Raw genomic sequence first — 17,688 nt, 5'->3', positions numbered from 1 at the left:
ATTTATAATGTGTTTCTCAGCACCGATAGAAAACCAAAAATGATTCAGAGCAAACTAACTCAGCAGATTTAATTTTTAAAATTAAAATAGAAAGAAACAGAATAATCCCAAGCAGTCTAGAACACATTAGGATTATTTTGATCATTAGCTGAAGACAGTCCAGAACATCTGGAATTTCAACTGACAAACGTTGTACAGATACACTAATAAAATGCTTGTATTTTACGCAACAAATATCTTCATTTCCACATTAAAGGCAATACTGTCCTCTAGTATTAAAACCAAATCTGTACTTACCCCCTTAAATTGGATTTACTCTTGAGGCCATGTCCCTTATTCTCAGCGTAAAAAACACCCACATCGGCGTACTTTCTCTGTAGAATCAAGCAAACATGATTTCACATAAATGGCAGCTTTTATTTCAATTATTCTGGTTGTGCAACCGAGGCCTCTCAAAACAGCGAACAACCTAAATCCCTGTGCTATCAAGAACCCAGATGGAAAGAAGACAAGGATGTTGGTTTCAGTGTAGATGTGGGAGGAAAACCTACAACCAAACCGACATGGTGACCCGTCCACGTCACACCAAGAAAATATTTAATAATTGAAAATGTGAATGAAACGTTAGTCTTCAGGGCCCAATTTCAAAAAGCATGTAAGCACAAAAACTTGCTAAGCACAGAATAGTATTGCTTAGCAAAAACAGATTACCAGCCAAAATTACATTAATTGTACATTGTTGTGGCTGGTGCCACACTATATTTTTGCTTTGCAAAGAAATATGCAAGCAGAATTTTCTGCTTGCAGGCTTTACGAAATTGGACTATGATCTATAGCCCTATGATGGACTCTGTAATAGTTCAGATTCACATACCTTGGAGAACCTCCTATTTGTGCAATAGTCACCACAGGGACATCGAGATGTGCTGCAAATCGAGAACAAGAATACTTAAGTCAAATGCAAAACTTAGACAAGTCTGACCGATGAAAACAAGCATACTTAATAGTCAAACATGAAACTTGAGCGAGTCTGCCTCCTCACTTTCGCATTTAAAGGTGGTATTACTAGAAATAAGAGGGGACGGGGCCTTGAAGCAAGCCCAATTTTTTTAAGGGCACCGAGACCAGAAGATACGGTACCAAGGCAAAAAAAATCAAAATGGAGAAGTTGCAAAGGCCATGAAGTTATGAGAGTTGATAATAGTGCACGATGATTATTTAATTCCCTTTTTTTAATAGTTAACCCATTATTGAACGAGTGATTAGCCTTAACAAATTAATTTATTTTTGTTAAATTAAAAATTGGCCCTCAGGTTTCCACATGGGTGGTTCACCCAATGAAAGTTTTTTTGAACCAAAGGTATACCCTCCCTTCAAAGTAAATATAAGCTTGGGCGATATCGATTTATTTTATTCACGATATATCGCCGACAATCTATCGCGATATTCGATATAATCGCGATTAATTAAATTTGACATCATCAGTCTTCAAACTCCCAGTGAAAGTTGTAGAAGAGACAGTCATAGCATAAGAGAGGTGTTATAATGACCTATTCTCCTGGTTTTACTCCAAACCTATGGGGTGCAAGATGTCTCAGCTAGAAAATACATGCCGATATTGCGATATTAAATCGATATCGCGATATATCGCGATATATCGATATTTCGATTAAAACCAAATCGATCCGATATCGAAATCGCTTCCAAGTTAGTATCGCGATATTCGATAATATCGTGATATCGCCCAAGCTTAAGTAAATACTAGATCCACTAACCATTCAATCATGAGTAATCGGTTCAAGCAGTCTTCTCCGCATGCAGGAAACCCTCGACTTCTCTCACTCTTAGATGTTGTGCAGTCACACACCATTCTACGTGCTTCCTTCCCAGCTTTAGACTTCTTCCTGTAGCATTAATTAATTGAGACATGATTCAAGTATGTGATACAATTCTCAATAGAACTAAGAATCGCCCTACAAATGCAATTGGGAAGGTGCTTTCTGCTCTACCGGCCAGGCTTCGGACTGATGATACCCAAGACCCGTATGGACTGTAAAAGGGGTAACCTTGCTTCAGCCCTAGGAGTAGGTGGCAACGGCCACCTACTCCTAGCTCTAATTGTAGCTCACACCTTGAAGTGGCCTTCAGGCCTTGTGTGTCTGGCGACTTGCATAAAAAATAATTAACTTTTTTTTGTTGTTGCAGATTCACAAACTAGTTCACAGGCCTTGAACTTCAATCTTGAAGGGGCATTGTAAATTTCCTCTCAGAAAGGGGCTTATAAACCTTGCAAAGGGCAACACACCAAAAGCACAGGACAACTTGGCAAGAGCACTCCACACTAACGCTAAAAATGGAAGCTTAGAACCCGGATGTCAGACAAACATACGCAATTTCACTAACATACACGTGCGCAAGTGTCCACATTGTATGTTTACTCGCATAACACTACTACTTCAAGTGCAGTTTGGCCCGTTGACGCTGGCGTGACCGCTAAAGTAGTGGAATGTTTGTCTGACAGCCGAGTGTTTTGAGCGACAGTAATGTCATTAGTGCGGATAGCTTTTGCTGTTGGTGCCGTGGGTTTTTCAAGGGCTTTGACTACATATCCTACAACTAAAGGTTTACAAACATCAAAATGGTTCAAAGTCTCATGCAAGTAAAGAAATGTAAAAAAATATAAAAAACATAATTTGATTAAAAATATTTTGTTTCAATTTGAAAGTCAAATATGGATATATTTACATACAAATAAAAGCATATTATCACACTCACCTCTCTGATAAGTAGTAGTTTTCTGGAATGTCTTCATAGGCAGGAACTCTTTCCCCTGTCACAATGCCCCAGGACTGGCTGTCATTTTCATGTACTTTAGATCCTTCTGACTGGCTGTCGCTCACCTCTCCTTCCTCTGGCATGCCGACGATTTCTTTTTCAATTTTGATGCAAGTTACATCATTCTTTCCTTGTTGTTGAGAAGTTTGGCTAGGTGCTGAACTTCTAAAAAGCTGAGACTTACTATATTTTAATTCAGTCTCATTCTTGATGGACGAATCTTCAACTGCACTTTCTGTCTCATTCTTTCCTTCTTGTTGATACTGGCTAGGAGCTGAATTTTTAAAAAGCCGAGACCTGCTACCGGTGTATTTCATTTCGGACTCATTCTTGATGGCCGGATCTTCAAGTTCACTTTTACAACCTACCAAATTCTCCGGAGGGGGAATCTGATGAGGGAATTGCTCTGCACCGCCAAGAGGTAGACTGTCGACATTTCTTTCTTCTGGGAAGCCAACCTTGGATTTAAAATCAACATCATTTTGGATAAATTCAGAGTGTGCTTCTTTTCCATCAGCAATCATGTCAACACTTGGAGCATCTTTTTGAATGTCGTTTGACACACACTCTGCAGTGTCTTTGTTGATCACATCCTCCGACGTGTTAACATCGATTTCTTCAGCCTGGGAATTGTCATCTACGTTCATGTTCATATGATTACCGAGTTCCATTGGCACTGGGCTGTTGGGTTTCTCGCCTTGCAGTCCTGAATTTAGCTCATTCATTGTTTCAATTCTCTGAGACTCAGAAACCAGTTTGCAGTTAACCAATGAATCTGTAATGGCCAGGGTCATCTCTGTATCTTGAACTGCGTCTGTGCTACATGGTGTAGGAGTGAACGCTAGAGAGGACGTAACTGTAGAAACACTTGCAGTGACCTCAGAGTCGACAATCATTGGTGTTGAAACTGTCAGTGGCATGGTAGTCATCGGGCAGACGGGTCCAGAAGTTACTACCAAGGAAGATGAAACATCTTGGAAGCCAACGTCAGGGATGGAAACTTCAACATTATTTGTTGTTTGGTGAGAGTCAGCATGGTTAAGAACAGCAAGATCTTCATCAGGGCAAGTGCTCCGACTGTACATGATCTCTTGACTTAATTTCCCCTCAGTGGTAATAACATCGGAGGTTACAACCTCAGTGGATATTACCTCAGAGGTCAAAACCTCAGATGTCAGAACCTCAGTGGCTACAACCTCAGCAGTTATAGTCTCTGTTGTGTCAACCTCGCTTGTTGGTTTTATTTGTGGGTCAACAAATTTATCATCCACTTCGGGAGTACATGTAGCCACTAATCCTACACCAGCAAGCATTTCGTCTTTTTGACTTGGAACTGGAGAATGTGCAGCTTTAACGACTGTCCAATTTTCATGGTTCAAGACTGGTGGACTCTCCTCTGTCACTTGATGTCCTGCTTCAAGTTGGTTGCTTCTTTTGATGACATCTGTGTCCATGGTGATGTTGGATGGAGATTCAGTTGAGTTACGGGAGGACGAACGCCTTTTCCTTGGTAAGACTTCTGCAAACTCATTAGGAGAAACAGTCTGTCTCTTTCCTCCAATAGAGCGAAGACGAGTGCTTCTCCGAGTTGGCATGGCCTCTGCATTCATATCATCTGGTACACCTTTTCCTTTGCTGCCACGCCACGACCTCTTTCTTTGTCGCGGAGCTTCAGATTTAAGCGACGCACTCTGGTTTTCCAAATCTGGAGAAGCATCAGCAGGCGAGGTCACTTCCTGTGTGTTCTGTATGGGCTTGAATACCATGTCTTTGGCTGGCTCTGGAACATCTTCTCGTACAGTAGAACTTTCCGTCAACATGTCGCATTCTTTATCTAATGAAGTAGAATCTTCTGACAAAGCTTCAACATTACTCACTTCTTGGATCATTACAAGATTCTTTTCACCGACGTCGTCCTTTTTATCGGCAATATCTAGAGAGTTCACATCACACCCAAGCGAATCTTGAGGGGAATCAATTGAAAGTTCTTGATGCTCCTTGGCATTGATGGCTTGATTGAGAGCCTGACTTGAAGGTTCATCAGAGGGTTGCTGTGCCTCAAAGCTTGATGGTTCAGTACTGATGGGTAGTGGGTTATCACCACAAGAATCTATCTGCATGTTGTTATCAACCGTTAAAAGTTCTGAGGTACAGTCACTTCTTTGTAATATCCCCTCTTGGGTGAACAGCTCCTTGATTGAAGCAGTTGTTTGGGGAGCTGAATCAGATTCTGCCTTTGATTGTTGATCTGAATGTTTACTGAATGGTTTCTCGTTTTCAGAGTCTGTCGTCATTTGAACCTCCTCAGGCTCATTTGAAAGTTGAGGTATTCTTACTGGCACCAAACTTGTCTGAGAAGGTGCTGGACTCTGATCAGAAGCCTGCTCTGCGCTATTCATAACCAAAGAGTTTTGCAAAACTATATTTTCTGGAATTGTCTCTGGAAGGAATGAAACGAGATCAGTGTCAATATCAAAGCCCCATAAATCACTCATTGACGATGAGTCATGCCTTGCATCTTTTCTGACAAACCCCATCATCCATTCAACCACAGGTTTCTTCTTTGAGACAGCCGTGTCTGGTGTTTCTTTAGAAAGCCTTGTGTCACCGTCCGCCAAAGCTTGAGTGTTTTCAACTGGAGGATGATTTTCTATAACTCCGTTGGTCTCTTCCGTCTTACCACCAAAAATGTCTGTTGAGGTATCTTTGGATATTGAGGACTCTTTGTCTTTGCCAAAACGTCTCGATGCAAGAGACTTCATTGGTTTGTTATCTACATGTGCAACGTTAAGGGACAGCGATCTTGGCAACATAAGGTTGTCGGGAGCTTTACATGGCAAACTCGCTGATGTTACATTGTTCTGTAACGAGCCTGTAGAAGGAAGGCTACCCTGCACCTCCGAGTCTGGTCCATTGGACATGTTGGAATCTTGCATTGAATGTTTTCTTTTAGTTCTGTCCGACCTCCTTATTGAGAAATCATTTGGCAATGACGACTGACCGATTTGCTCAAAATTAGAATTAGATTCATTAGAGTTCAAGTAAAAATCCAAGGAGTCATCTTCCTGAACCAAGTCTGACATCAAAACCTTACTGGAATGGAACTCACACGAAGTTAACTCTTTTGAAACGGACTTGGGAACTGCCTCAACTTTACACACTGAATCGGGAACTGCCTCAACTTTACACACTGAATCGGGAACTGCCTCAACTTTACACACTGATTCGGGAACTGCCTCAACTTTACACACTGAATCAGGAACTGCCTCAACTTTACCCACAGACTGTTCTTCCTGAACACAAGATTCAGAAACTGTCGTTTTTGCAGAAACTTCATCCAAATGAGTCAGTTTTTCAAATTCTTTCATCTCTCTCTCCAAAGACGGGTCTTCCTTGGTAACTAAGTTTGAGGGCGATTTCTCGATCGGACTTTCTTTTGGTTGTGTTCCCGGGTTCTCTTCTGCAGAGGTTTCACTTTCAAGGGTTCTTTGGGATCTGGTTCGATATCGTGTCCTTACTGGGTTTATGGATGCCATTTCAATCTTCTTCTGTTTCTTTTCAGTCATTGTTGGATTGGAAGCAGTTTCAATCCCATCGGAAGGAGAGACTATCAACTGTTCTTGATGCTCCTAAATTAACAAAACATGACAAAAAACCTATATTTGTAAATTTAGGGTTTACTTTTAATGTGTAAAATATGTAAATTTATTAAGGGTGCATTTTAAACTTTTCTTGTTCAAAACTTTATTAAATTTTTGTGTTCCTTTTGTCAGTCCCTCATGCTGGAGAAACAGGTGTGCATTTTTCGACGACAAGGTGTGCCTAGCCAGAACATCTGACGCCACACTTTGAGGCTCGTGAATAACGCCAGAGACCTGGCTCCAAAAACGATGTGTAGATTCACCTTTGACCTCAATCATTTCACATAGAGATATGCAGTCAAATTCTACTATGGACGTGACAGCAGTGACTGTTTGGGCATCTATGTCACTGCACGCTTGTCATATCATTGTATCCAATAGAATCGCTGGATCTAGCGACAGGGACCTGTCTTTATAAAGACAGAGGCCCAGTCTAAGGTGTGCCTAGCACCTTTTTTTTTAGTTTTGTAAAACATGGATCTTTCTCTGCTATTGGAATAACTGTTTTGACTGATTTGAGAAATTCTCAAATTGTCATCAAATGTTTACCAGTTTTGGATTGCACTCATTTATTATAAACAAACATAAAGACATGTTCAGCACTAGACTCTGTTGTTAAAGACACTGGACACTATTGGTAATTGTCAAAGACCAGTCTTCTCACTTGATGTATCTCAACATATAGATAAAATAACAAACCTGTGAAAATTCGAGCTCAATCGGTTGTCGAAGTTGCGAGATAATAATGAAAGAGAAACACCCTTGTCACACAAAGTTGTGTGCTTTCAGATGCTTGATTCCGAGACCTCAAATTCTAAATCTGAGGTCTCGAAATCAAATTCGTGAAAAATTTCTTCTTTCTCGAAAACTACATTACTTCAGAGGGAGCCTTTTCTTACAATGTCTTATACTATCAACCTCTCCCATTACTTATTACCAAGAAAGGTTTTATGCTAATAAATATTTTGAGTAATTACCAATAGTGTCCACTGCCTTTAAATAACCATCACACTTCTGCCCACAGTGGTCTGTGCCGGGAAAACCTGCCTGCCAGTCAGGATCACCCAACCACCACTGGAAGAATTTCCTCTCTTTCCGATCACCACACATTTTAATAATTGTTAAATTACCCTTGCAATTACCCTTCAAAGGTTAATAAAATGCAAAATTTGGTATTTACCAGTAAAAATTGTATCCAATAATTTTGAGCACTTCTTTGATTTTAGTCTATTTCTATGATCTACCATCAATCAATAAATCAATCAATCAAAATAATTTATTCAGCGCCAGTATTCATAAGTATGTCCAATGTGCTTTGAATGTAACTGATCCATCTCAAAATGGTTTTTGAAGAAACATTTTTCCACCGATAAAGACATCCTTTGCAGAACCCTGACCCATGATTGTAGGGCCTCAACTTAGTCATAATAACCCAAGTGAGATTGCGTTGGGTTTGTTTGTAACTTTTTAGCCCAATCTCAAAAATGTCCAGTTATACCGAATAACGTGGTACTTTGGCAATGGCACACCCTGGCCATATTTTTAAAAAATGCTCAAGCTTAATACAAGTAGCCTTAAACAAAATTGTGAGTACTGCAGCAGGATTCTTTAAAAAGATTATAATTGTTGAAGTAACTTTGTGTTTAAAAATTTATTCTATTTTTATTTATAATTTTTATTATTGGTTTATTTAAAAAAAATCAAATTTCGCAGCCAAAGGCTGAATTGAGTGTAAAATACAGATTTTTCATAAAAACAGATTTTGTTTAAAATTGCAAAGAAAAAGTAAATTGGCTTGTGCCAATACCTTAAAGGTAATGCTGAAAACAAATTTATTGGGGTTTATGCAAATGGCTTATTTGAATACTACAACTCACCTGAAAGCTATCAAGTTCCCTGCAGTTCAGAACATCAGCAGCAATTCATAAAAAAAAAAAGAGAAAACGACAAGAACAATCACATTAAAAAACTTCAATGAGAAACATTTTGCGGTGACACCATGTAGACAAATCTTGTTTGTGTGATGGTGGTTGTGGTTCTGAGAAGAAACGCAGGACTCAATGTTTCGGACAGTATACCAAGTCTGTCATAGGAGACATCTACTATTCATGTAAATAATTTTAGTATTTAAGCCTGATGCAAACTGCATCAGACACAATCAAGAAAATTGCTTCTTAAACAAGTCTTCTGATAAGTGTTATTCATTTTGAAAAGCTACCTCTCTTCTACCATTACCTAAAACCCCAAACTGTTTCATCCAAGCCTGGTGTTTTCTAGTTTTTCAATTGAGTAATAATAGGCTGTCTCATTTTTTAATATCTTTGTGAAAGAATGAGTTTGATGAATTTTCTTCAGATCGTTTTAGCTAAGGTCCCTTGCTAAAATTTCATGATTGTAGCAAGTTTGTTAAGATTTACAAAATGTAACTGTGTGAAAAGACAACAATGTTTGTAAGTGCTCAATGTAAAATTTTGTCCAACATTGCATTCGTCAGAGGCCCTGACCTACATGTAGGACGAAATCTTCTGTTAGCTTAAGTTTAGACCAAGGAGGTGCGTAAAATCATCATGAGAAGGATACTTTTGTTTATTGAAAGGCATCCTGTGTGAAGTCTCCCACACTACTATGCATGCATGGCAACTCCTTTTTTGTGTAGCATGTCAAGAAGGGTATTTTTTCGCCAGCTGAAAATTTTAGTTGGCCTCATTTTCAATCATAGAACTTACAGATCGAATGCTATTGCACTTTCAAATAGCCCTACTACTGCTGGAATTTGTTGAATAAATAATACACATTTTTGGGGGGAAAAAAGTGCATGTTTAGAAACTCAATATTAAATAGAACTGCAACAGAAAGTGTAAATTAATGTAACTTGTCAGTTTAATATATAATACATCATTGCCCACAGTTCTGAACAACAGAACCCCAAGTAAATTGGAGCCTAGCCTAGACTTGCATTGCCTGCTGCTACCAGGGCCCAATTTTATGGCTCTGCTTACCGCTGAATTCTGTGCTTTACGATCACAATTCCCCGCTTACTTGCAAGCGCCCAATTTCTGCGCTAGCCTTGTAAGCGTAGAATGCCTAGTAACGTGGAGTAAGCACATGCAGACGCCAAAATTCACCGCTAACCCGTGAAATAGGCTTGCCGTAAGCACAGAATTCCCTGCTTCCGTAAGCGCTGATTCTGTGCTTACGGTAAGCAGAGCCATGAAATTGGGCCCAGTTGTCTGCAGCAGCTGCACTGAACTGTCGTTTTTCCGTGGTGGTCATCTAGTCTTTGTGCTAGCAGAGTTATTTTATTTGCAAGAACTTCACAAGTGAAGGCAATGTGGTTGGTGTATTTGGACTATTCATTGGCTGATTGAAGAAAACAATTTCATAATACCACACCAAGCTAGCTGTCAAACTGGAAAAGGAATGATGCTAAATAAAAAGAACTTATTTTGTTATAAGGCCTACTACGTTCAAAATGAGTTAATCACAGTAACACACTTAACATTTTATTAACAACAAGTCTTCAATGTGAAATCTCCATTCATGTCAATTCCCCTCTTCCGTTTGTAGACCGATTTGTAAAAATGAAACAAGCTCCTTATTTATGAATCCTCTTGTTGTGTCTGTATCATTGTGTCTAAACCATTCCACACTTTATTTGGTGAGCTTTTACAAAGCAATGCCTTATTGTGGCCAGCATATGACTCTGAACTCATTATGCACATTGGAATGGTAATGGCCACTTCCAAACGCATTGCATAAAATTCCACACAACGAACCGCCTCCATTAACAATGCACCCCCCAAAAAAATGTACTCACACACACATGCATACATAATGTACACTGTACATGTGTATACAATCGTCATGTACAAACCGAACGTATCTCGCCAAATACATACACACGGCGGCAAGCCATGCCCCAAATAAACCATATTATTATGAACAAAATACTGACCAGAAATAAATACACGTGGTACGAGGAACACGTACAACCTACACCACGAAACGCGGTGCACGAACAAAATTACAGCAAGGTCCAGCTTTATCACTTACTTGCTACATGACCTGCTCCGCCATCTTGAAATTCACGTTCCCTGTGTGTGTGTACGTTATTCTGTACGTTGGTGTTATGTGGTGAACAGAACCATGCATAATACGTGTAAGGCTAGACATTGTGTACTGAGTGTGTCCCAGCCGGGGGCCCATCGGGCAAGGAGGGTTGCAGACAAATGCATGCATTACTCGGGAGTACAAACTCTTTTAAGTAGTCTGCTGACGATCCCCACCCCCAGGACGTCCAGATAATAATGGTAAAAGTACGGTGGTCGGCAAGATGGTATCTAAAACAAGCTACACGCAACATGAAATTGAACCATGTGCAAAAAAATACGTTGGCTTTTACTCACCCAACTCTGACCAGCTCCGTCAGCCATTTATAATGAAACCCCAAACCAAGACCATTCCAAAATTCAACTGCTTAAAGTGAGTCCACCGTAAACACAATTTCCGATAGTCTGGGTCGTAATGAATACTGTCATAAATTACGTACCATTCTTCTTGAAGACGCAGGTAAAACCACGATGCTTCTTCTCTAAAAAGTGCTCGTGCTGGCAATGGAACTTAACAATTCAATGACCTACTTGTGCAGGCATGAAGTGTCCTGTCCTCGATATTATAGTTCAAGCAGTTCAACAAATCCCGTCAGTAGATTCCTTTCTAATGCTCATTCAATGCACAGGATCTTTTAATTTACTAACTACGACTCGAGAGGGTTGTGATGCGGCCGTGACCTCCTCTTCGTCGGTGGGTTTTTGTCAGAATTGAGACACACGTTTCCAAAACTTCGTGGCAACATGAACGACGAACCTGTAGTGCGAGTGTGACCTGTCTTACCTTTTGCTTCAGTTAGTCGAGTCGCCACGGTGGGAAGACCTCAGTCCGTTCTCGTTGCTTAGAACTGCAGAAAGAGACTGCAATTGGAATCACAGGTGGACCTCAAACTCAGTTCAGCAAATGACAATCGAAGTATTTCTCCAACAAAACTGGACACCCAAAAGAACAGCCTACATTACGGGGGATGGCTGGACACACACGTGCATTCGTTGTGACAGGCGTTGTCAACATTTCCAATCTTTTAATCTTTACTCGGGACCGTCGACCACCAACTAGTGTCGAGCACAAAGATCTCCATGTACGGTAGCAACAGAACAAAATGTTCAAGAGAATATTCGTTCGTAAAAGTCGTTTACGAAAACATAGAGCAAACTAAACATAGTTTCCATGATGATTTCGTTTGAGAAAATGCCACGTGTTGATTTTTCGATTATTTCTGAAAAAGACCTGCCACTCGAGGTCAACGCAAAGCTGACAACAGCAATTAATCTCTCTCATATTTTTTACGAATTTCACAAATCGAGAAATTATGCTTCAGTGACCAGGCGACAGTACTTATTCTAGTCATTGTAAAACCAAGCAGTAAGGTAAGGTAGGATTCGAACATACAACCCTAAGATTGCAAGTCCTACAGTTTTGAACAATGAGAACATTTTGGGCAGAAATATTCCACAGGTTGCTTGATACCTAAACGTTACTAGTCCTCAATCCATCAGATACATGCGATATAACTTTATCATAAGGAAAGGTACTGACAGTGGTTCCTTTAAGAATTTAATAATGAGGCCCAAGAACTTTGAGTTGGTGAAAACTTATGGCCGATGTGTGGCTTGCATGGTAACGTGTCATGTGATCATGTCATAGTCTTTAGATGATGTTACTGGCCATAAGTTACAACATAATTGAAATCTATTTCTAATAAGACTAATTGTTGTTCAGGAACGATTTCGACCAGCATATTTGCATGTAGCAAAATATTTCGACTGAATAGTTTTGTGTACACTGAATGCTAATATTGAGTAGCAAATGATGATTTTTGAGTAGCAACTACATTTTGTGTACCATTTTGCTCTGCTATGTACAAGGGGAAATTGATCCTTGTTATTCATGAACTTACTCCTTTTTTTTTTAAAGCGGTTCATATGTGTTCCAGTGACCACATGAATGTTGGGCTACTGTTGAGCCTAGGTATGTTTCTGCAGGCTTTTGCATTCGTTTATGCAGGGAGACGGCTTCCTCCATGGTTTATGTGTCATAAAATACTCTAGAAATGTTTACCTTGGCATAATTATACCAAAATATACATTTATACAGAATTTTCAGTGTCATTTTGGATGGGAAAAGAAGTGGTTTGCAGCCCTCAAAGTAAGACACACCCCTGTGCTTTTGCCGTGGTGCACTCTGCAAGGTTCCTGTACAAATTTATACTTTCCTCATAAGAAGGGCTGCTGACCCACTGACCGGCCCCGTCGTTTCTGATTGGTTGAGACTTTTGAAACCGATTTGGTAGCAAAAGGCCAAATTTATAAAGAAAAACATAAGAAACCCCAATCAAATTATAAAAGGCCCTCGTGATATGTGCCACTCAGTGCTTGGTCTCCCCTTCAAGTCACTTGGGATAGCGGCTCCATAAAGCTGTCCAAGCAACAAGCAAGGCCTTGACAAAAGCCTAGGTAAATTCGTGATGCTGGTTGTTTTCCCTTTAACCTTGTTCGAGAAGTTTTCCAAAAATGTAGATTGCTAGACAGAAACCAGCTAAGCTTTACATAAAGGTTAAAAATAGTTGAACAAAAGTTATGGACATAAAACTAAATAAAAACTAATTGAGATTTTGTAAAACGTGTTGGTTTATGGCCATTGAACAAATTACATGTTCCTTTAATTTGTGTCTGGTCATACACCAGTACCATTTTTTTTGCAAGCTAAATGTGATGAGCTTATATTTGTTGATAGTTGTCGAGAGCTGTCGATAGTATAAAACATTGTGAGAAACGTCTCCCTCTGATGTAATGTAGTTTTTGAGAAAGAAGTTACTTCTCACCAAAATATTTGAACAAATTCAAGCATCTAAAAGCACCCAACTTGTGTGGCAAGGGTGTTTTTTCTTCCATTATTATCTTGCAACTTGGACAACCAGTTGTGTTCAAATTTTCACCGGTTTGTTATTTTATGCATATGTTGAGATACACCAAGTGAGAAGACTGGTCTTTGACAATTACCAAAGGTGTACATTGCCTTTAAGCACCATTTGGTTGCATTAATTGAAACAGTTAAAGAAGACAGAATGAGGAGTTCACTGATGACTTGCAAAGAAAATAAAAAAATAAAAAAATATTTAATTGTTATTTTTTTCTGACCTCAAACTACAGCATTGAAGTGAAACTTGGCTTAAAACGATCAGCAGCGTTAGAAATGGACTGAACAAGCAGAATTCTTTTTCGCAGGACAAAAGAAGTGTTGTCAGGTACCGAGGCTTTTTAAGAAAACTTCTTAGAATATGCAAAGGTTACTGTGGAAGTACCAAAGATTTGCACAACAGTCCAATAAGCCATTTTGAAGTATGGTAGACACAGCACTATGACACCATAGGATTTGGGTAAATCCGTCTGCATACACCCAAAGCAAATCAGTGCACTCCTGGTGTCGATGTCCACCACATCTCAGAAAGGCTAATGATTGTGATGCCATTATAACCTAGCACAAATGATCACTCAAAATCCTCTTGGTACCGCATTATGAATCATATTCACCGACAGTCGGCCAGCGGTTAACCGAATACCAAATTTCACTTTTCGCCAGCCCTACTTACAATGTATGATTTCGATTGATCCTAAATTGTCTGACCAACATGTCTGTATACAGCAGAAACCACACCACAGTAAATTATATAACCTTTATCGCAGAAAATGTATTCAAAAGACCTTCAGAGCAAAAACAATAGGGGTTCATTGTTGTTGACCTTTCCCATGTCCTCATATCAGTCAAGATTTTCTAATTTTATACAAAACTACAAACAGAAAAGTCTCCATGGAACTAACACAGTTTGAGATTCAAGGAGCAGACTTCCCTTCCCCAAAAATGTGTACAATGACCAGATAAAATTAAAGCGCATCATGATCCTGGTTTTATTGGTAGCATATTGAGCCACAGCACCTTGTAAACCATTACATGGTGCTATGTAAAAGGTCTCATAATTCAAACTAAGTCCCACATACCTTGCAAGAAAATACTGAATATGCACTTAGAAACAACCAGATTAAGCGCATAATACTGTTGTGTATTTGTTAGCATGACTTCAAAAACATAGAATGCTATTTTGTTAAACCACTGAGGTTAAACATACCTTGTACAAAAGAGACTGGGGGGAGGGGGGGACATTGTAGCTCTGTACTGAAAGGTTTGTGTGTACCTCTAGAGTACAATGGCAAGATTTTGCAGACTCGACAATATTACCTTGATGGTTTTGCACCTCAAGATTAGAACACATTTTGTATACTATTTAAAGCAATCCTTCAAGGGTTCTATAAAAGCCAACTGCGCCATTTTTTGCAACCAAATTTTTAATTACCATTAACTTATTGGTGTACTACATTATGTATTGGTGCCACTTGAAATGATTCTGAACATCTTAAGAAAAAGTGGTGCTGGCTGCCAGCACTACACTTTCAGTCTATGAACACAACCCATTCAAGAGCAACACAAATACATTTCATTCATCCAAAAATGGAATACTCACTCAGTTGGAAACGCCGGATCATATTCGTCAGCCATTTCCATAGTGATGTGTTACTTTTTCCTCTTTCAGCATCCGTAATCAGGTAAAATCACATATTTTCTGATTTGAGTTTGACTAATCCAATTTACATGTATCCGGTGCATCAAAGACTTCAGACATGATCAGTCGGTATCTAGTACCTAAAAAAAGTCAATAAGTTAACACTTAAATTTAGCACATTTAAAATGAATTTTAATAAAACTAGTGCATTTTAATAAGAACTAGTGCAAGACTTAATTACTATTATTTAAGTAAGTAATGATCACAAAAAGTTGCAGACAGTGTCACATGTGCGATGTGTGTTCACAGTCTAGACTGTAATCGTTGTTCACAAAGCCACTACCCGTCAACCGCGACCACAAATCATGGAGTAAACAAAATAAACTGGCTTGGTAAAACTAATGCCACTGTTTCAGCAAATCGAAACATCACTAAACATCATGATGTAAACATTGATTGAGCATTTGTTGGTATCATGATGTTTACACCATTCAAGTAATTTAAAGCTCTGGGGTGGATTTCACAAAGGTAGTCCTAACTTAGGACTAGTCCTAGGCAATGCTAAGAGATAGGACCAGTCCTATTTAACTTAGGACTGGTCCTATCTCTTAGCATTGCCTAGGACTAGTCCTGGTCCTATCTCTTAGCAGGACTTAGTTAGGACTCCCTTTGTGAAATCCACCCCAAAACGGGCGCACACTTTTTGTGTTGTTGTGCCTTGCCAGAACTTAGGAAAAGTATTTGACAACTGGGCATTGGGGGGGGGGGGGAATTATCTCAACTCCTGAAGCTACAAACTTGGAGTTGGGCATAGCATCCAGTAGATCCAAGGGGCCGCGAGTTGGATTGAGTCGTGTAATAATTGGCACTATGTTAGTGAACGGGCTAAACTGAGTAGTACAATATTTTTTAAATCAAACCATGGAGTACTCCTGGAACTTTGATGAGGATCGTTCTGCTGTCATCTCCACGAAGTCAAAAGACAATAGCCTAGCGGAACAAAACTGGAGATGATGGAGGTGGACAAAGAACTCTCTGTCTCTAAAGTTTTAGTAATCATAACCCTCCAATCCTTCCGCATCGTAACCGAAATGGATGATAGAGGGTTATGCCTGGATATGTTTATCGCAACTTTCAGTCTTAGTCAAGTCAAAATAGCATTGTAACAAAAGATGACACAGATTTTTTAGGGAAAACTTACTTTTGACTTGTCCGACGGAGAATGGCACGCATTGAGGGCATATTTTACACGAGCTTTTCCTCCGTAAATTGCGTTTTTTTTTTTTTTAACTCTCCTAAAAAGTGAATGTTTTATTTACTGATAACCAGTGCTGATAACAAAAACGAATCCCCAACTTTGATTTAAAAAAACCCAGAAGTTTTGTTTCAAATCAGTTCCTTCGTCTCTACTCCATGGTCTCAACAACTGTACAATTCATTCACGCATGACGTGACTTGGACACGACGTGACTTGGGTACGACGTGACTTGGGTACGACGTGATTTGGGTACGAAGTGACTTGGGTACGAAGTGGCTTGGGTACGAAGTGACTTGGGTACGAAGTGACCGACATTCTTTTCTTGTGCCACAGCATCATAAAAATAGTTACTCAGTCAGCAAAGCACGTTGCCACTTGCATTTTTGTACAGGATTTGTTTGGCATCATTGATCAATACCATGATTGGTTACCATCCCGGGCGTCAGGAGGAGGGTTACGTTTTCACAACTAGTTCAGTTATACCATTTAGGAAAGGTTACTGATTGATTCCAAATCAAAGTCCCAAACAAAAAATGTCAAAACTACAGACCAGACAATTTTTAGGATAACTTTCCGTATGGCGCCACCACTTTTTCACTCATTTTTACAAAAAGGGATATGTCAATGAGGTAAATTAGATACTATATTATTTTATTTCGAATGAAAAAGTGGTGGCGCCATACGGAAACTTTTCCAATTTTTAAACAATGGATTTGCCTTGGCTTGGGCCCTTGCCCTTGGCATTTTTATAATTATAAACCACAAAAAAAAACACAACAATCCCAACATGCACATTGCAACTTGCATTCCACTGGTATTCTTAATTTATAAAAATACTAATGGAATGCAAGTTGCAATAACGTTTATACAAAAATAAGATCCACAAGGATGGCATAAAATTAAAAAATAACTCAACTGTACTGTGAACTGTCCCCTGTGTGTAGTGTACTGTAAAATGCAAAAATTAAACTCGTCTCCTGATCGCTCCATCCACACACAAGTTTCCAGTCTCCAAAAATGCTTGCCGTTTACTCATCTCATGTCTATGACGTCATTTCGAAGACTTAGGTTTAAGTATAGTTGCTATGATTAAACATGAACATTATTTAAACTAAAATCAAACCCTTCTTCTGGTAGATCTGTTCATTGCGGCATGCCTAGCGATCTTGCACTTGCAGATAAAAAAACTGACGCTCCTCGTCGATCACACGCTATGAATAGCATGCATCATCAGAAGGTCGAGTTGGACAAACTTGCCTTGGCTGGCTGTAGGGGGCGCCCGTGTC

At 39.4% G+C, this 17,688-nt stretch overlaps 1 protein-coding gene across 6 annotated transcripts in view; it reads right to left on the bottom strand.

Annotated features, from left to right (window-relative positions):
* The window catches only part of LOC139939447 (uncharacterized), a 34,110-nt gene extending 16,511 nt beyond the window's left edge, over positions 1–17,599 (bottom strand). The window contains exons 1-7 of one of the 6 annotated variants that reach the window (XM_071935372.1): positions 17,319–17,599; positions 15,106–15,284; positions 8,354–8,372; positions 2,776–6,464; positions 1,776–1,904; positions 875–926; positions 298–374 (exon numbers count right to left, since the gene is read on the bottom strand). In XM_071935372.1, coding sequence (XP_071791473.1) covers positions 298–374; positions 875–926; positions 1,776–1,904; positions 2,776–6,464; positions 8,354–8,372; positions 15,106–15,146 — 4,007 coding nt within the window. In that variant the 5' untranslated portion in view covers positions 15,147–15,284; positions 17,319–17,599. The other 5 variants (XM_071935376.1, XM_071935375.1, XM_071935374.1 and 2 more) reach the window with 5 other exon arrangements.
* Between the last annotated feature and the right edge of the window lie 89 nt (positions 17,600–17,688).

The sequence above is a fragment of the Asterias amurensis genome, chromosome 7 (genome assembly GCF_032118995.1).
Source record: "Asterias amurensis chromosome 7, ASM3211899v1".
Lineage (NCBI taxonomy): Eukaryota > Metazoa > Echinodermata > Asteroidea > Forcipulatida > Asteriidae > Asterias > Asterias amurensis.
This window is presented reverse-complemented; position numbering and strand designations above follow the sequence as displayed.